Source organism: Belonocnema kinseyi, chromosome 6, assembly GCF_010883055.1.
Source record: "Belonocnema kinseyi isolate 2016_QV_RU_SX_M_011 chromosome 6, B_treatae_v1, whole genome shotgun sequence".
Classification (NCBI taxonomy): Eukaryota; Metazoa; Arthropoda; class Insecta; order Hymenoptera; family Cynipidae; genus Belonocnema; species Belonocnema kinseyi.
In genome coordinates, this window is record NC_046662.1 from 33,307,957 (window position 1) to 33,329,014 (window position 21,058).

The following is a 21,058-nucleotide window of genomic DNA, read 5'->3' on the forward strand; positions in this document are numbered from 1 at the left end:
ACGCCAATTAGCACAAATGGTAAGTTCCGACAGTGCCTACAAGTGTGCCTACTGGCCGCTAGATGGCAATACCGGTTTCATATGTATACACCTGGTAATATTTTTGTTAGTCATTTATTTCCTTTTTTTGTTACTACTTCCTTATAGCGAATATATTTTTAGTTAAACAGTTTATTAATTGGGTTAAAAATTAATCATTTTTTTTCAAAAAGTTATCTTTTTTGGTTGAAAATTCATATGTTCGTGTTGAAAATTTATTTATTTTAGTAGAAATTTCATTCTTTGTCGATAAAAATGCAATTGTCTAGTGAAAAAAAATCTCCTTTAGTTGAGAATTGAAATATTTTGTTGAAAAATCGTATTTTTTGGTTGAATTAAACTTGAACTAATTTAAAATTAAAATCTTTTTTTGTGGCGATACAATATATATATATATATATATATTTCATTATTAGTTGAAAATCAATCTTTTTGGCTGTAGCATGAAGTACTTGGTTGAAGTTTGAACCATTTTTTTTGGTAGATTCATCATTTTAGTTAAAAATTTCTTTCTTTCATTGAAAATATAACTATTCCATTTTTTGTTGAAAATGCTTCTTTCTGGCGAAAAATTAATCTTCTGGTTAAAACTGTTCTCATTTTTTGGTTAAAAATGAAACTGTTTCGTTGAAAATTATCTTTTTTGTTTAAACTTCATACTTTTTTTGTTAAAAATTTGTCTTTTTAATTGGAAAATTAATCATTTATGTTATAAATTTATCCGTTTAGTTTGCAAATTTTACTCTTTTTTCAGTTAATTTTTTAAAATGAAAATTTAACTATTTAGTTAAAAATTTAACTATTTTTTTTTAAATGAAGTTCTGGTTTAGAATTTTATTTTATTTAATCTAATTGTTAATTTCGTTTTTTGACTGAAATATCAGCTATTAAACTGAGAAAGCTATATCGTATGAATTACAACATATACTGTAATTCCTGCGTTATATATCGTAATTATCGCATTATAATAGCGCAAAATCGTGATATCGTACATTGCAAGTTTTTACATTATATACCGCATAATTGTGCAACCTATAATGTAAGAGTTTAAGCTTATTACGCTATCACATTGTGTTTCTTCTTTTGTGATCTCGCGAGGGTTCGAATAGTGAACAAGCGATCACAGGAAAAATTAAAGATAAAGTTTACATCGCTTCCAGGTGAAAGATTCACCGGAACAAAAATTAACCTTGCCAGTTAAACTTTACTTGAATCGAAGATAATTTCCGATTTTTAACCTTGCCTGGATAATCTTTCATCTTATAATCGCTCCATTTTTTTCGAGGTGTAGTGACAATTACGACGCGAGCGCTATCCACTGTCGTTTAACTTCATTAAATTCGAGAGAAATGGGGATTCCCATCTGTCAGTTACATTTTGCATCGACGAATTCAGAATTATTTTCCTAACCTCAATGAAAATATGTTTAATCATTAACCGTTGCAGGTCTTACCTACAGCAAATGTTTCCTTTTTTCTGGAATTGTTTTAAATCTGGTGTCTTGATTTATAGCTCGAACTCACTCATACTCTGCCTTTTTCCCATTGCTGATAAGGACGCCGCGCCGTATAGAAGACGACACTAACTAAATTTAACTTAAATTTTTCCGTGATATTAGTGCATTATAATATCGTACAAAGCTCCGGGACGTGATTGTACGTTATAATATTGCGCTTTCTTGCAATATAGAGATTTTGCGATATCTTTTTCTCCGTGTATGTTTTATTCAATGAGAATTCATCCTTTTGTTGAAAATTTAACCGTCTTCTAAAAATTTCTATTTTAGGCTTTATAGTTCAACTATTTTCATTTGGATTGAAAATTCATCTTTTGTGGCAGAAACGTCATGTTTATAATCAAATTAAAAATTTTTAAATTTTAATCTTACCATTTATTATTATTGGAATTTGTTTATTCAGTTTATAAAAGATTCGATGTTAAAAAATGTTACAAGATTTAAATGCTGGACTTTTAATATTAATGGCCAGAGAATATGAAAAATTAGGGAATTTTGAAAGTAAAGTTTCTTAGCCACCCTGTATGAGAACTGGAACGTGACTAAATACAGGTGGATAGCACTTTGATGTCCATGTTGAGTGCGCCCTCATATTTTCTGCATACTTTGTATTTTCATAAAGGATATGTTTTGCCGTTTATGAACAAGCCTCTTCCAACAGAAACGGTGTAGCTAGGGTTATTATAGGCGGTATTCAAGTTTCCGGGGTATAAAATCTTAGAGCGAGTGTTAAAATTATTAATAAGTAGGCGCATAATCTCTACTAGCGCGCTTTTATGTACTAATTACATCACCTTTTCAGTACTTTCTTACATTCAACATTCTTTGTATATGGAAGTTTGCAGTATTTTACAAACGAAGAAAAGATTTATATGTATCCTTTTCTGTCTGCTTTAGGTTCTAAAATGTCATTGACAGTCATCACAATTAAATCACCTTTTTTTCTTTTCACAAATTTTTTTTTTTCAGTTGCAATTTAGATAACTTTGTGACACTAAATCCATTTTAAACCAAACCATAGCTAATACTGTCAACCACTGATTATGTGGCCTTACAATAGACAGCAGCGCCTGATAGCAAACGATTCAGTAGGATTATTTCGTATTTTGCAGCTATAGTCTATGTGTTGAAGTATCGTGCGCATAAAATGTGTATCAAAAAACAAACTTCTATTATTGGTTTATCTAATTTTATGTTAATAAACATTTATTTACATGCTTATTCAACTTATAAAACTTTCTTTTACACTTTTTTAACGACAATAGGTACTGTGATGACTGCATTGGTGTTTAGTATTCCTGTCGCATTCAGCAAGTAGAATTGAGAATTGATCATGATGACTTCTCATGCTAAGGAGCAGTTAAGCATATATTTCGTGGATGTGTATGGGATGTATTTACACCTATCTAGTTCACAATTGCTAAGTGAAACGTGAATCGATTCGCCTACTCCCTATTCACTTTTGTCTTCAAAACTATCCATTGATTATAATCAATGGATAGTTCATTAGTTCATTGATTACGTCAATAAATGGTCGAGAGGAATACTAAGTCTTCTTTACATTATTTACATTGTGAAATATTAACCCTACAAGATTGCTATTAAATATTTAATTTGTTTACTTATTCTTTGTAATAGTTGATGATTATTAATATTGTCACAGGCTTAAGATGGGTACTGCTCAAAATGTCGAAGGCAGTTTTGGTTAGAGTTGGATTTTTATTTGATTATTTTGCACGGGGCTGTCCCGGTATAATATCATCAGTCACGGACACATTTTTATAATGCAAGCGCAACTGATCTGATGAGAGCAGTCTGCTCCGACATATTGGACAAAGCCTGGTTTTTACCCCATCATTGACGGACTGGGTTGCAGTCAAGTTCACGATGAGGAGAACTCCAGCTTAAGGTGTGTTCCGAACCACCAGAACCTCGGTAAAGGTACATAGAATAATTTCTAGAGGTACCGGCTCAGGGATCGAACCCCGGACCTTTGAGGTGAAGTCCGAGTGTCTAACGAACTGAGCCACCGAGGATCAACTTATTATTATTACTATTAGTGTCGCTACAGGTCAGGGAATTCTGTCAGTCCGGGAATTTAAAACTGGCCATTGAAAGTTGGGTGAAACCAAAAAAAAGTCAGTGCATTCCTAATAAACTGAAGATGAAGTATGTATATGGGTCATCCGCAAATTACATAAGGCGTTTATCTGACACCCCCCCCCCCCTTCCTCTTCGTGTAAGAAACCTCAAGATTAGGTAGATTGGGCGATTAGTGAATGAACATGAACATAAATTCTGTGAATTAAATAAACATGGCACCTTAATAAAATTAGATTTAGAAAATTATGTGTCAGAGACAAGGAAGTCTCACAAACGTATAATTTTATATTTTTTTCGTGAGAGAATTCATATTTTGTGTTGAAAATTATATTATCTTATTAAAAATTCAACTATTCTGTTGAAGATTCGTCTTTTCGGGTAGAAAATTCAACTTTTTGATTAAAAATGATCCTTTTTGTTAAAAATTCATATTTTTTGCTAAAAAAATGCAACTGTTTTGTCGCAAATACGCTTTTGGCATGGGGATTCAATATTTTGAATACATTTTTTTTATTAACTGAAAAATCTTTTTGTTGAAATTTTGTTGAAATTTACACTGTTGTGTCGAAAACTTGTCTTTTTTTTTTTAGAAATTTAATCGTGGTGGTTGAAAATTTATCCCGTTTATTTGAAAATTAATTTTTTTTACTAAAAATTTAACTATTATATTTTAAGTTAAAAATTTACCTTTCTTAGTTGAAAAGTCAACTGTTTTGGTTGAAAACTCACGATTATGTTGAAAATTCGTCATCTTTGCTAGAAAAGTAATCTCATTGGTTGAAAATTAATTTGTTTTGTTACTAATTGAACGATTATGTAGAAATTTGATGTTTTTGAAAGTTCATACTTTTTGGTTGAAGATTTAACTATTCTATCTTTAGTTGAAAGTCTAGCCCCGTTAGTGGAAAACTAATTTATTTTATTTAAAAATTATTTTTGAATATTCAATTATTTTGGTAAATAATTCGTATTTTTGGATTGAGAGTTCACTATTATTGTAAAAATTTCGTTCTTTAACTTCAAAATGAAACAATTATGTGTACCCCTTATCAAATTCTATGTGACTGTTGTCACTAAACGCCTTAAAATACATTAAAAAAAAATATATTTTTTTGCATTAATATTATTGATCTCCTAGGACCTAGATGTAAATTTGTTATTTTAATACCGTAAGTAAAAATTTCTAGCGATCAGAGAAAAGAAAAAATTGGTCAGAAGAAATGAAAAATTGGTAAAGAAAAACAATTTTTTCATTCTTAAGTGCTTTTCTGCATTAACACTTTTGCTGAGGGTGATTTTTTTTAGTAGTTTGATGTATCTCAAATTGCTTATTAAAAAGAAAACTTACAATGATTTTAGTTAAAGTTATGTTTAGTTTAATGGTATCACTTAAAAGACCCCGCACTAAACGTATGGGAAAATGGCTTTCGGTGGATTTAGCTGAAACTTGGTAATTTTTAAGGTTATAAGTGCCGGATGAAATATCCGTAAAAAAATTTAAAAAAATGGATAGTTTTAGCACTATGTGGCGCTAAGCGCTCAAGATCAGTGAATAAAACGAATTACAACAGATTTTGTTACAAAAGCGATGTCAACATAGAAATCACGGTTCAGATCGTGATCTGTCATATTTTCGCTCACACCGTTAACTCATATAGCGCGCTTCTCAAAACGATCAAACGCTAAGCGCCCAAGATTTTAACTTGACTAATTAATCACTTCTTTAAAGGCAGAAATGGCACCCAAAGTAACATTAGTATCTAGTGCGCACATACCGATAATAACATTCTACCCTTCGCAAGACGGTTGAACGCTAAGCGCTCAAGATCAGCGAATAAAACCAATCCTAGTAACTTTAGCGACAAAAGCGATGTCATTATAAGAATCACGCATCAGAAAGTAGTCAGTAATATGTTTAGCCAAACCACTGAGTTATATTGCGCACTTCTCGAAACGACCATACGCTAAGCGCCCAAGATTTGAACTTGACTAAGTAATTACTTTTTTAAAGACAGAAATAGTATCCAAAGTAACATAAGTAACTAGTGCGCACATCGATAATAACAGTGTACCGTTCGCCAGAGGGCCGAACGCTAAGCGCCCATGATCAGCGAATAGAACTAATCCTAGTAGCTTCAGCGACACAAGCGATGTCTTTTTACGAAACACGCATCAAGAAGTGGTCAGTAACATGTTTAGCCAAACCAATGAAAATATGAGTCAAGTTAAAATCTTGGACGCTTAGCATTTGATCGTTTTGAGAAGCGCGCTATATGAGTCAACGGTGTAGGTGAAAATATGACCGACCACGATCTGATCCGTAATTTCTATGTTGACATCGCTTTTGTAACTAAATCTATTGTAATTCGTTCTATTCACTGATCATGAGCGCTTAGCGTTCGGCACTCTTGAGAACAGTACAATGTAATTATCTTAATGTACGCACTAGTTACTAATGTTACTTTGGGTACCATTTCTGCCTTTAAAAAAGTGATGAATTCGTCAAGTTAAAATCTTGGGCGCTTAGCGTTTGATCGTTTTGAGAAGCGCGCTATATGAGTCAACGGTGTAGGTGAAAATATGACAGACCACGATCTGAACCGTGATTTCTATGTTGACATCGCTTTTGTAACTAAATCTATTGTAATTCGTTCTATTCACTGATCATGAGCGCTTAGCGCCGCATACCGCTAAAACTGTCCATTTTAAAAAAATTTTTTTGCGGATATTTCATCCGGCACTTATAACCCTAAAAATTACAAAGTTTCAGCTAAATCCACCGAAAGCCATTTTCCCATACATTTAGTGCAGGGTCCTTTTTATATTAATTGAAGCTACTCCGGAGTGTAATTTAGATTTTTATATTAATGGGCATAGTAATTTTAATGTAAAACGTGTTAAGCACGTGAGTATTAATTACCAACGCTTTAGATTATATAATTAAAGTGCATATAAGAGCTATAATTATATCATAATCATACATAATCCGATTATAATTTTATCATATTATATTAAAACTCACTTTTCTAAACTTTGTTGATGCCTTCAGTTTCAAAACTGCATCAAATCTTTAATCTGAAACTTGAACCAAGTTCATTGCTTAAATTTATATCGTCTTTATTGTGTAATATCGATGATTTCTTTTCTTTAAAAATAACTATAAAATAGTAATTCATTGTTAAATATTTTGATTTTTGAATAAAGAAAAAAAAACAAATAATAGTATTTGAAGAAAATTAAGTATACCAGTAACCTCAAAATGGGACTGTAAACCAGGCAATGAAGCTATTAAATTCTCTGCTTTTTGCGATTATTGCTCGTATTAAAACTCACCTTCACCCACATTTCAAAGACCCACATTTACGTTGAAGATATTTAGAAGAGAACAGATTTGAGCCTATTTTTTATCTTAAAACAATACCATATTTCTTAGAACTAAACTTTCTTTGTGTAGTTAATTGATAATATTTGTTTCACTGCTATTAAATTTATTAGAATACAATACAAATACATAGAAGTTATTGTTGCGGGGAAAATGTTTTATTCGTCTATAATAAATTATACAGCAATAAAGAGAAATCGTTGCTGTTAGTTAATAAGCCTTATCTTTTCGTAGGGTAGGTCAGGATTGGCTCTTATCAAGTTTCTCTTGGATCCAATTAGAGTCCTCTTGTTAAATAACAAATTAAAGTCGATAATTTTATGTGTGAATCACAATCAGAACACGAGTAAATCCACTTTGTAATTAAATTAATAGTCTTATTCTTTCATTTCTTTCAATCAAATATGAATTACAACTATCATTACTTCAAGACAAATTTGATACAAGTAAAATTTTCTCACAGTAAGGAAAGGCAACAAACGATTACAAAATGTAAATAAAAGCCCTCTGTTAATCAAATTATTTTAGTTCCAACATATGCTTCTCTACTCATTTTTAAAAGCTTTATTTTCGATATTGCTTGTTCCGATTCCAAATTGAATTCGGAGATTCTTTTTCAGTCGATATGGACATTTTACCCTCGTTGAGTACATATGTGCACAGAACCCATAAATATTGTCGCTGGAAACATCGTACAGCGCATTTTGTCTTCCATTTTATTAAATTTATCGTTCCTGGAAATGTACATTTCCAACTTTTTAATCAAATTAGTTGCTCATCCATTGAACTGAATTTGTCTTATTTTTTGTGTAAATAAATTGTATACATTATTATTATTATTAGTATTATTATTATGAAACGGAAAAACTAAGCTCTTAAATATTTAACTTTTTCAATGAAGCTTTTGGTTTTAAAAGATTTACGTGTCCAAGCACGAGTCAATAATTTAATTACTAGAGTAAAGGGACTTGCTATTTTAAATAATTTCATTGCCAATATTTTATTTTTTTATTACTTGAATGTTTCTAGTTGCATCAACTTCCAGGGTCAATGAGCAACTGTACTGTAGAGTTAATTATAAAACTGTAGGGTACATGTGGGGTAGTATACCAAAGGACAGAGAAGCGAAAAGCTTTCAGAAAGCTCGTCTAGCCTCGCTTTCTGCTTTGGGAATCGAACCCACGCCACCGTGGCTGTTAAGGCTGCAGTGTTGGAACATAGGACAATCACTATACCATCTGAGCCACGATGACTCTCTATTGCAAATATTTTTCGTTTGATTTACAAAGGGTTTTATGTAATAGGCAATTTTTCTGTGTTTCAGGTGTGATGGGTCCTTGTAGAGTTGCGATCAACAATGAGTTAAGGCTCCAAAATTAACTGTAAGTATTGAATTGCGTAGAAAACAATTACATTTAAAATAGGTATATTTTCTGATTACATAAAACATACTATACAATAGAAAATTAACATTAAAGGTTTTATTATTTTTTAGTGGTGCATTTTTATCAAAACAGATTTTTTTTAAATCTTGTGTGTCTTTTCAAAGTCACAAAAGAAAAAAACTTGTAACATGAGTTAGAAAAAGAATCACTAAGAAACAAAATATACATTTTCCAGCTTTATACGGGATGATTTGACGTAATTTTAGATATAAAGTTGAAAGAATTCGTATAAAAATTTGTACATTTTCTAACAGATTTATAATTTAGGGTAGAAACATGGACTTTCTGTGTAAAATTATAATTTTGACTTTTGAACATGGAGTTTCATAAAGAGTTGTTGTAATTCTAACTTTGGGAGAGGGTATTATTTAAAATAATTTTTATTCTGAGATAGAACTGTGAATTTCCGTAAAAAAATATAGTTTATCTTTAGGTTCACTTTAGAACAGGAATTTTCATTAGAATTATAATTTTCACTTTAGGACAGAAAGTTTCCTTGGATTATTATAATTTAACTCTGAACAGGTAATTTTGCCATGAAAAAGGAAATATTGGAAAAAAATTAAGTTTGGGTTTATAAAAACGAATTTACAAAAACAATATCTGTTCCAAGCCAGAATTCATCAGATTTTCATAATTTCTTGTCCAAAATCATAATTTGTTTGAAACTAAAGATTCCTTTTTTGTGCAAATAAAAATTTTCGAGAATTTTAAACTTCTTCCACAAATTTTAGAAAAAAGAAGCTACTATGTTTCATCTGAAATATTAAAGGAAATATTGCAAATAAATATAATTATGACTAGGAACAGGAAATTTTCTTAAAGAATTATGATTTTAACATTCGATCGAAGAATTTACGTAAAATTATAATTCAGACTTTAGAACAGTGAATTTTCATGAGGAATTATTATTTGAATTGGAATAGTGAATTTTTGATATAGAATGAGAATTTTATTTAAAAAAAAATTATTCCGATTCAGGAGAATGAAATTTTTAAAAAAATCCTGTTCTAAATTAGGAAACTTTGAAATCTTAAAAAATCATTTGAAATCATTAAAATATTTTGAAATTTTTTCAATTGGCCAAGAAAAATAAACAGCTGTCCAATTTCGGTTCAATTTTGTTTCAGTGCATTTTCACGCCGTTGCTTTGTTCAAATAAAAAATTGCAACTAAATGTAAATGCCGATCTAACTATTATTGAAGATGATCATGTTTGAACTTGAGATAACTAGAGTACATCAATATTGAGATTTCAATATTTTTAAAGAGATTCAAAGCATTTCGTAGGATTTAAGAAAATTGAAAGGATTTTAAAAAGTTATCCAGGATATCAATGATATTAAAAGTATTTCAAGGGTTTACAACAGATTTCTAGAGAATTTTGGGAAACCAAATACTCCATCTAATAAAATATTTGGTTAAAACAACCAAAAACTTTAGTTGAGACAAATAAGTATTATGTTGTTCATGTAATAAACCATATTCTATGGTTGTACCAAAAAATGTTGATTCAATCAAATCGTTATTTGAGCCTAGTTCCCTATGAATTAGCAAAGGATCTCAACAGATTTCAAGGGTTCTAAAGGATTTCACATGATCCTATGGGAGAGATATATTATGTCCTAGATTTCAAAAATAATTTACCCTTTCATGCAATATTTAAAAAATTACACTGAAAGAAATAATTGGACGGTACACGCATAATTCTGGTTATTCCAACCATATTGTATTGCTCGCTGAGCTATAACCATACGGAATGGCTATTTATGCATACAATTATGGTTACGCATTATAGCCAGACCAAGAATATTTTATCCGTGAGGTTCCTAAAACGTATTCTTAAGGTATAGAATTATATGGCTGAATCTTTTACATTAAAGTTTCCATGATCTAGCTATACTGGTATATGGTGCTCATAATACAATGTCTGTAGCATCAAATGATTCGTTATCAATAACAGTTTTTCTTGTACAATCTTGAAGAAAATCATGTAAAATTGAAAAAAAAATTTAATTCAGATACTACAAATCAAGACCTTTAAATTTTTTTTTAAGAGTTCGGTTGAAAAACCAATTTTTTATATCAACTAAATTTGGGCTTATATTTTAACGTCACTTTAACTTCTTAAAAATTTAAAGTTTGCAGTTTGTTTCTAGTTGAAATTTATATTCCTCTTGCAGCACAAACACATTATCCCTTAGTTTTTACTAAAAAAATATCATTAACGGGATATTTGTACCTAATTGGTTAATTAACGGATGATACACGGAACGCCTGACCAAGTACACCAGCGTCGCTTTCGATTGTGTCAGGTGGCGCTGGATTATGATGAACGGGATAATGAAGCTTTCGTTCAACCAAAAGTTGGGATGATCCAGTTATTTTGCTGTTGAATTGAGTTTTTTTTGGAAAATTGAATTTCCATATCAAACATACTACCTTAACCATTACTAAGATTCGTGTACCTTCAATCTGTATGGTTCGAAATAGAAATAAGGCTGGTTGAAAGGGAAATATTTTCGGATTAGCTCAGATAGAAATTCGCAAACATAATCGTTTTGCTAAGAATCCCTAAGCATTTATTCCAGTGTGTATGACACTATTTGCTACTATATTTGAAAATGTATCCATGCTACTATTGACACTTATTTGAATTTCTCAAATGAGTCCTGATCTCTGGAACTGATTATCTTGCATCGAATCCCACTAATATCTGAAAATCGTAAATAATGAAGAGAGCCTTTACTATTCTCGACAGTGCATTAATTTTCCGCATCTGAACACGTCAATCTCAATAAAGGTTCAACGTTCCATTTTCCCAATATAATTTTCTAGAATTCTCATGTGCCACATTATCATCTCGTCTCCTCTCAGCACCGTACATCGCGCCTCGAATTCGGTAATAATGTAATAACCAAAGAGGGATTGGAAAACGGCTTCTTGAATAATTGAAACTCCCAACTGTTTAGTTTAGACCATACCAGGGATAGCATTCATGTTGCCTACTGTGCATTGCGCTGGAGGCACTGTTAGCGTCGATTTTACCTATACCTCCGCCGTATTCGTGCCAGTTAGCTCTGTCGAGGGATGGTTTTGCTCTGCTGGCTCTGTATTGATTGCTGTTCCTCCTCCACCTCCACCACCACCAACCTTCTCTTCCTCCGACTTCGCTCTTTCGCGTTCTCCCCCTCCCACAATTCTCCTCTTCCACCCACCACCCACAACGTTGGTCCCGGTCGTCACTAACGCCGAGTGTAACGTTGCATTGGTTCTCGCTCTCCTTCTTACTCTCTCTCTCTCTCTCTCTCTCTGAGCCGTCAGAATCCATGGTTCTTCCTACCATCGCATCGTTTCAGATTTGCCTCAACAGCATCAGCTAAATAATTTCAGCCCTCAGCTTCCGTTTTGTCCAACTTTTGATTTTTTAACCGAAAAAACGCTTTTTGAGAATTTGGAATTGGTCCGTGCATTTATCGAAAATTTCAGAATCGTGTTGTCACAAATTTCGCTCAGAAAAATGTGTATTTCAATTAAACATTTGTTTGACCCTGTATCAAAGATGGTACTTGTTTGATCAAAAGTATAGTTGACGCGGTCAGAGAAAACCTGCAAGTCAGGGGATTTTTTGTTGGTTAGGGAAAGTCAGAGAATTTGAGAAAAAAACTTGAGAGAATCAGGGAACTATTGTAAGAAGCACTTTAAGTAACTATCAAGAATAATAATTAGGGCTACCACACAGTCCCTTTAGTACTTTTTTCAAATCACTTTGTAGTCACTTTTTAAGATAAAGTCACTATATAAACTTTTTCAACTTTGAAAATATTCCAAGTACTTTTTAATAGATTTCAATAATTTGAGGGAAGTTTTAGAAGAATTTTAAAGACTTCACGGAGAAAACTGGATGTTCAATCGTACCATATAGATGTTTAGGATTAACATATTTCATGTTTAATTATAGGACAGCAATTTAGATGTTCAAAGTTATCATCTGTAGATATTAAAAAGTTGATGTTACTCACAAACATCCAAAATGTTCAACTGAAATATCCGAGATTTACAATTATGGTTATGTGAAATAACGTCTGATACATTGTCAATTTGAAGTTATGTTTAATATTTATAATTGAAAATAAAAAGTGGCTAAGTAAGCGGAGAACGAATTATCTGTAATCTGCATTTCAAATTCTATCTATTTTAGGTTACTTAAATTCAAAATTTATTTTAAATTTATCAACATTTTGTCAAATGTGTTCGAGTCAAACTTTAAATGAAACTTAAGATCATATTGCCCTCATGGAGACAGACAAAATTCGTTATCCAATATTAATTAAGGATAGCTAATTTTGATTCTTTGGAAATGTTCCAAAATTGTAATATTCCATAATTTTAATATCGAAAATATATAGCCGCCAAATATAGTCGTGAAATTCCAATGTGTAATGCGCATGCGCTCGGACGATTTTAACATCTGAATGTGTTTCAGTTTAACATTAAAATATTTTTACGCCTAACATCTCGAAAATATAGTAGATATTTGGCATAAATATCTACATGTTAGGTGGGAGAATCTTACCCCTTGAACATTTACATTTAAACTTCCATTTTTCTCCATGTTTAGGGGATTTTTCAAATTTCCAAGAAATTTTCAAGAGCTTCCAAAAGTTTCTAGTTGATAAAAAAGATTTCAAGGTACTTCAAAAGATTTCAAATATCATAAAGTACTCCAAGGGATTTTATAATTATGATTCCTGAAGATTTCAATAATTTTAAGGGATTTAGAAAGTTATCAGGGTATTTTAAACTTTCTACCAGGATTTCAGGAAATATCCTCAGATTTCATACAATTTTACTGCATTTTATAATAGTTTAGTGGATTTCAAAGGATTTTTTCACAAGAAGTGACGGATTTTGTATAAAAGTTCCTAAATAAATTTTTATAATAAAAACTGAACAAAAGCTTTCAAATCATTTCATTTTTCTAGCTTTTCAAAATCAGAATTAAAAAAACTAAATAAAAATCCATAAATATCTTGAAAATAATGTAAATATGAAAAAGAGACATTATTATTTTATTTTAAATAGTCCCTTTTCCATATTCCGCTGTTTGTAACGAAAGTCAGACTATTCTTACCGACATTTCGGTACACTTAGCCACAGCCTAAATTTCAACAATTTTTTTAAATAAAAAACATGATTTCCTAAATTTTAGGGCTTAGGAATTTCCGATGAATCAGCCATTATGTATGTATTAAATGAACTTTTTGAATAAAATTAGTTCCTTAGACATTTTTATTTTCATTTATTTATTATCAATAAATGATAAAAGAAACAATCAAATAAATAGACAATAAATTCTTATTCGAAATTTGTGTAGTAGAGTACTGAAATACATAATTATAATATTATGCGAAAAGGTTGAAGTATAAATTCATTAATAAAGTCAATGGAAAAATGCACTCAGAAAGAATATCGCTTTTACTGAATGAAAATGCACTTCATTCAGAAAATTAATAATGAATCCTAATATCAAATTGAATTAAAAAAAAATCAAGTAAATTTTTTCTGGCTTAATTAAGTGATTATTTTATTTGATTGTTTGCATAAACTTCCACTCCATTAAGCTCATCTAAATTTTTAAACTGAATTAAGTGCGAATCTTATTCATCATGGTGATTGCTAAACAATTATTTTAACAATTTATTCAGTTTGTTAAAAAAAAAACATTTTCAGTTATCTCTATTATTGAATTGATTTTTATACTTTTGCTCTCACGTTATGCTTTTTTATTTGTTCTGAAGATAATTAGGCCAAAGGTTTTAATTTTAGTGTTCGCAAATACTCATTAATGTATATTTACGAGTCTTCATAAAATTTGTTATGTTTAATCGTGAACGCGGTCTCCGCAAATTTTATCGATGTATTTTCCTTTTTATGACTGGTCACTTTTCCTCCTGGAATATGTGAAACTAATGACTGCATTTATTGCTTTGAAATTTAAATAAAATCGTCGCCTTCGTTTCTCAAAAAACTTTTTTTCACAATTTAAACTGTAATAAAAGATATCCAAATCTATTTATAATCTCGTATTATAAAATATGGAGGAAAAGTCGCAATGAATATTCAGTCAAATGCAAATTGTCGGAGTAAATTTCGCACGTGTAATTCAAAGAATATAATATGATGTTTATTCCAATAATGTTACTTTTTTATAATCTTTTATATTATTTACACATTATAAATTGAAAATTTTATTTTTTGAATACGATATTTTGACGGTAAATGTTTTTCTGCAACAAAATTCTTAAATATCAAATTTAAAAACCACCCCATGAAGTGCAAAAGCTTTTAAAACAAAAATAAACATATTTAAATAGTTATTTTTCTTATGTGGACTTCGGTCCAAGTAATTTTGCAAGGTAACATTTTTTATTAAAAAGTGATGACATTTGTAAGTGCAAACGACAGTCGATTTCCTTTGCGTTTCTGGTAGAAACTTTTCTTGGCTTCCAGCGTCAACCAGAAATGAAAGGCTCATTGAATTGACGTTAAAGAGTGTGGATAAATTGAAAATAAAAAAATGGAATGGGAATTCTCATAACGGTCGTTTAGATTTTATTCTATAGACACATAGAAGATGAAAGTTTAAAAAAATCTTTTTAGGGTTATAACAAATTTCAAATTGAATAATTTCCCCAATGTTTTTGTTCAAACTAAAATTTGAAGAATATTAAATTAACAGCTTTTGAAATTCAACAAATTTTAATTGTGTAAATTCTCAAAGATTAAAAAGTTTTGTTTCTAATTACAGTCTCAAATCTAATGCTCTAATGTAGTTGTAATAATTTTAGTTTTAGATCTAAATCGTTTTTTGTCTAATTTTTTATTAAAAGTCTTGTTGATTGATTTTTAATTAATAACGTTTAAAATTTGGAATGAAAAGCGTTTGCATATAATCAATTTTAATTAAACAGGCTGAAAAAATTCAAAAATTGAATAAAACCTTTTTCGTCGAAATTTTCGTTGTCTGAATATTATACTATTTGGTTGATAATTAATTTAACTTTTTCGTAAAACTCAACTATTTTGTTAGATAATTGGTTTTGTTTTGCTTCAAAATTAAACAATCTATAACTGAAAAAAAGAAGATCCAGCATTGTAATGAAAATTTCAACTGTTTTATAGAAAATTCGTCTTTTTGGTTTGAAATTTTAAGAGTTCGGTAGAAAATTTAACGGTATATTTGTTTGGAAATTAATCTTTGCAAGTAAAAAACATTAAACTATTTTCGTTGATAAATCAGCAGTTTTGTTTAAAAATTGTGTTTTTGTGTTGAAAATTCAACTGTATTCGGTTAAAGTTTAATCTTGTTTTTTTTTTAATTCGATCATTTGGTTGAAAATTCAACTATGTTTGTTAAAAATGTAACTCTTGCTTAAAATTCGAATTTTTGGCCTGAAAACGTAACAATTTGATAGAAAATTAAAGAATTTTGTTATAAATCCAAATGTTTGGTTAAAAATTATTTGTTATGTAATGTTCAAACTATTTGGTTGAAAATTCATTTTCCGTGGTTGAAAACTAACTTTTTTGTTGAAAACCACCTGTTTTGTTGAAAACTCATCTTTTCGTGTTTAAAAAACAAATGTTTTCTAAATTATTTCGACTTCTTAGCTTGAAAACTGATTTTTTAATTGAAAAATTCTCTTTTAGGATTCAACATTTTTCGGCTGTACCGATTTTTATGTTTTTGAATACGAAGATTACCCTCATCATTTTTACCTGTATCAATTTTCACCCTTTGTCTTTTCTGTGATTTAAAGCAAATAATTCCGCAGGATATAAATAAATTTTCTAAGTCTTAAGAGGAAGTTACCGATTGGCTAAAATGCAAAGGAAAATAAAAATTCGGAGGGTTGATAGTGAGGATTCTGATGGTAGATACGAGTTGTATTAAAAAAAATTGAACAAGTTCAAGAGAGTAATCATCATAAGTTACACACATATATTGTTATGCAATGATAACAACACAAGAAAGAAAGAAATGTGACTGTGAACGTAGAGTAAACATTTATCTCTGCCAGCAGCCAGTAGCAAAGAAGAAAGAAGAAAGGCCAGCGAGTGAGCGAGCGCTTTGCGCAAAGGTCGTCCTCCCCTCCAACATGTTCCCCTCCAGCGCTTCGATCAGCTGACTGGCAGGCGCTCCCCTACCTTCTTCCAGCTGTGTTGTATAAATATACATCGTTACGTCAGGTTAGGTCAGGTTAGGCTTGGCTAGACTAGACGTGGTTCACCCAACACCGTTATTATAATACATATACTAACAGTATTGACTATACTATATTATATTACACTATACTATACTATACTATGTACGACCTACTCATTCAAGTCAAATTGAACTTGAATTTTATTTATATTATTTTTTAACCCACTCTATAACACACTTTTATCCCAAGGTACTTCCTGCATTTTAACTTTTCAAGGCTAAACTCATTTAACAAGTTGTATCAGTAACTATAAAGTGTAGTGCATGGAGTTTTGATAACAGACCTTCCATTTTTTCCATGTTCCCCTCTTTTCCATTTTTTAAAAGGTTTCGCCCCCCCCCCCCGCCTATTTTAAAGAAATTTCCCCTTTTTTGACTTAAGGTAGTTGTGTCAAAAAAAAACATGTTTTTGGAAAGAAGTTTTCTATGATTTTAAGAATTGAAATAATATTATGCGTCTTGTCTTATGAAAGATAAATTATTATTCTTTTCAGGACAAAAGTTTAAAAATGAAGAAAATTAATTTGTTTTTCAGTTGAAAATGATCTTTTTATTGGAAAATTCATGTTTTTTAACAGTACATTCAACTATTCTATTTTAGATTGACATTTTTTTCAGTTGAATATTACAGTATTTGGTTAAAAATGTATATTTTGGTTGAAAATTCATATCTTGAGGTTGAAAAGGTGAAATGTTTGATACGAAATTCGTCTTTTTGAATTAAAAAATCAAGAGTTTAGTTGAATATTCTTTCTTTCTTGACTTCAAAATCTTTCTTAGTTAAAAATTCAACTCTTTTGTTGAAAATTCGTCTTTTTGACTGGAATCTTTATTTTTATAATATAAAACGTCAACCTTGGTATTGAAAATTCGTCTCTTTTAATTAAAAATTTTACTATTTGGTTGAAAATTGATCTTGGTTGAAAATTAAGTTTTTTGCTGAAAATATATATTTCGGGTTAGGATTTCAACTATTTTATAGAAAATTCGTCTTTTTGGCTTCAAATTTCAATAGTTTGGTAGAAAATTTCTCCGTTTGGTTGAAAATTAACTTTATTAACTTATTTCCCTTTTTTTCTCTTTTTTAAGTATTTCCTTCTTTTCCCCATATTTTCAAAAAACTTTTTCTCTTTGACCTAAAGCAGTTGCGCCAAAAATCATGTTTCTGGATAAAAAGTTTTCTATGATTTTAGGAATTTAAATAATATTACCAGTCTTATCTTATGAAAGAACAATAATTATTCTCTGCTAGGAAAAATTTTAAATTTCAGCCATCATTGCCCCTGAAAAAATAAGCCATCAATTATCCAAATTCAATCATTAAAATTGCATTTTTTCTTTCTGTCCCTTCATACCAATCTTATTAAAATGATTGCATTTTTATCAATCATTGCTTTTTTCGGGGAGAATATTGACGAATAATTCACTGTTTTCAATTTCGAAAATAAGTCAATAATCTTTGAATATAGTTATTTCTTTTAAAAAAATGTTCTTTACAAAGAATTGCTTTGACGATTTCAGCCATAGCGTTCCCCAGAAAACAAAACCCTAGGAAAAAAAAAGTAATAGAAACACTTTATACCTATCACACAAATGATACACGTTTCAAAGTTTTTCATTTGAAATTCTTTATTCTGTCGGGCTCCTTTTTTTTTTTTTAGTTTCTTTCGTTTATTTCAACAATATTGATGTGTCAATGTTTTCTTTTTTAATATGGTTTAAATGAAATAATTATGGAATAATACCGAAAATATATAATCTGATACATTCCGTTGACTCTCTTTTGAATACTGCACAACTGATTGTGAGCCCTTCATCCCCTTTTAGACATTTTCAGTGATAGAAGGTGTATGAAAACAAGTTCGGAAAGCTTCGTTTGTTCAGTACTTTAATATAAACATTAAACATCTATATGTTTTTTATCACGTGTATCACATTATTTAAAAATAAATGTTTTTGGGGTGGGGGTGGATGATACGTTGCATACGAATAACACATTAACAGGAAGGTTGGTACATGGTTTCAGGGACCGGCATGGAGAAGGAGAACTCCGCGTCGGGCGGCAGTGGAGGCGGCGGAGGCGGGGGTGGTAGCGAGGCAACGGCGACGGCTACGCCGGGCGCCACCTCCACCTCCGAGAAACTCCAGGCGGACCAAGCCAACCCCTTGCTCGATCCCACCGCCCTTTTTGGTGGTAAGTCTACTCATACTGGCTATTTCCTCATTTTCTTTCTGCTCTCATTCTCTTATATTATCCATGGCTCTTTCATCTTACCATTCACATATATAATTGATGAGGTCACCAAAATGGTTATGCAGTTCGCACCAAGTTTTTCATCTCAACAAAAATAAAAGAACCTCTTTCCGGTAATTGAAGTGCTAAAATTTAAGATAAAACTGCAAAATAAGTCGAACTCACATGTTTTATGTATTTTATTATTTTGCCGAAAACTCAGAAATTTTTTTAAGGAACTCAAGTTATCTCAAGTTCAAAAATGATTATTGTTAAAATGGTTTATTTAAGAATATTTATTTAAGGTTTTATGTTTTTGCTTTTTGTTTAGGTAAAAGCAGTCATTCGTATTTAATTAAAATATGAAAGGTCTCCTTTTATTCTTTAAAAGATTATCTGCAAATCTCTTTGGTACGTTTTTATTTGAAAAATTTCATTCAAGAAAAATATTTTTGATAAAATTATCAATTACATCATTCATAAATTCATTTTTAAAAAAATAAAAACGTACTAAGGATTACATAATAATGACTACTTTCAACTAAACAGAAAGAAAAAGCATAAAACCTTAAATAAATATTCTTAAATGAATTATTTTTACCCTAAATACTTTCTTCTAAAGTTCACCTTCAGTTCTCCTTCCAAATTAGTTCAAATTAACAGTGGGGATATTTGCCTCGTTTTTATAAATCATTTTAAACAATGCTCTTTTCTTGATCTTGAGATAACTTAAGTGCATTCTTAAAAAGTCTTTACTTTTGGTTATAAACTCTTCTTTTTAGCTTGAGTATTCTTCATTTTTGTATAGAAATTGCATCTTTTTTGGTTAAAAATCAACATTTTTTGGTTACAAAATAAAAATCCTGTTTAGTTAAAATATTAACTACACGGAAAAAAAATCTTGAGGCGAACGAGTGAATCGAGAATATATTAAACTCAAAGAAAGTGTACGCTTGGATTAGGTAAAACGTTTAGAAAGAAGAGTTACACATTTAGTTACTTTATGTAAATTGTTCTCGTAAATCAGGAATTTGGACAAAATTGCTAAGTTCGAAAGTTTATTATTTTCGACAGATTATATATAATTGTATTATCTTCAGATTAGAAAAAAATTTAGTTGTAAAAAAAAAAATCCGTGTAATGCATTTGGAGGTCAAGTTTGTTGTTTTTATCGCGTTTCTTGATATTTCAATATAGTTATTGCCTACAATCGAAAAAAATGTAAATTATTATTACTGCATCATAAACTTTATTTAATATTAACAATCGCGCACATTTTAAGTTGTAAAAAGCGTTTAATTGTCCAAAGTAAATCTCAACTGTCACTGCTCCCGATTAGACCGTCGTCATTTTATTTCGTTTCTCCCATAATGCACCGGCGATCTTCCGATAATTGCTTCAGACACATATTCTTAACCCTTAAACGGCCAAAACGCCACTACCGGGACACTGCTTTTCAACGGCCAATAACTAAGACTATTCGACACTAGAAAAAATTGAGACACATATATTTTTATTGCTTAAGATCTCCTCTTTCCAACGGTGCCAATGAAATTCTTCAAAAAATTTATTTATTATCCCAAAATGCAGTTTAAACAAAAAAAAAAGTGATTTTTCGTGCCTTTTTTTTGTGAACCTTTTTCCAAAGCTTTTCGAATCAGTAATTAACCTGGAATCTCACTAACGGGTGGAATAAATGTATAAACTTTGAGAATCCATGGTCCAAAGATCGATTTTTCGTTTTAGTATTTTCAAAATGGCGTCTTAATGGCAAAATTTTTGTGAAAACATTCATGAATTTTTTTACAGCCTGAATTTTTTCGAAGCGTTTTGAGCAAAATTTTGGATTTTGCATATGAACAATTTTTGCAAAATTCCGTAACCTTTATTGCACTCTGACATCAAACCACACCTTCACCGCATTGTCATCCTGGGAATTTTCGAGTACACCCAGCGAAAAAAAAATGCCAAAGCCTTAAAAATTGCAACAAACTCCGAATCGGAATGGGATTCCGATGAAAATGATGAACGTATCATCATACCTAATCCAGATTACTCTGGCTCTGATGGA

General features: G+C 30.5%; 1 protein-coding gene across 9 annotated transcripts in view; it reads left to right on the forward strand.

The window, feature by feature from the left end:
- The window catches only part of LOC117174174 (bromodomain adjacent to zinc finger domain protein 2B-like), a 228,757-nt gene that overhangs the window by 108,040 nt on the left and 99,659 nt on the right, over positions 1 to 21,058 (forward strand). For all 9 annotated transcript variants that reach the window (XM_033363008.1, XM_033363013.1, XM_033363009.1 and 6 more), the window contains exons 3-4: positions 8,365 to 8,422; positions 18,781 to 18,948. In XM_033363008.1, the coding sequence (XP_033218899.1) occupies positions 18,789 to 18,948 (160 nt within the window). In that variant the 5' untranslated portion in view covers positions 8,365 to 8,422; positions 18,781 to 18,788. The remainder of the gene's footprint in view (positions 1 to 8,364; positions 8,423 to 18,780; positions 18,949 to 21,058) is intronic.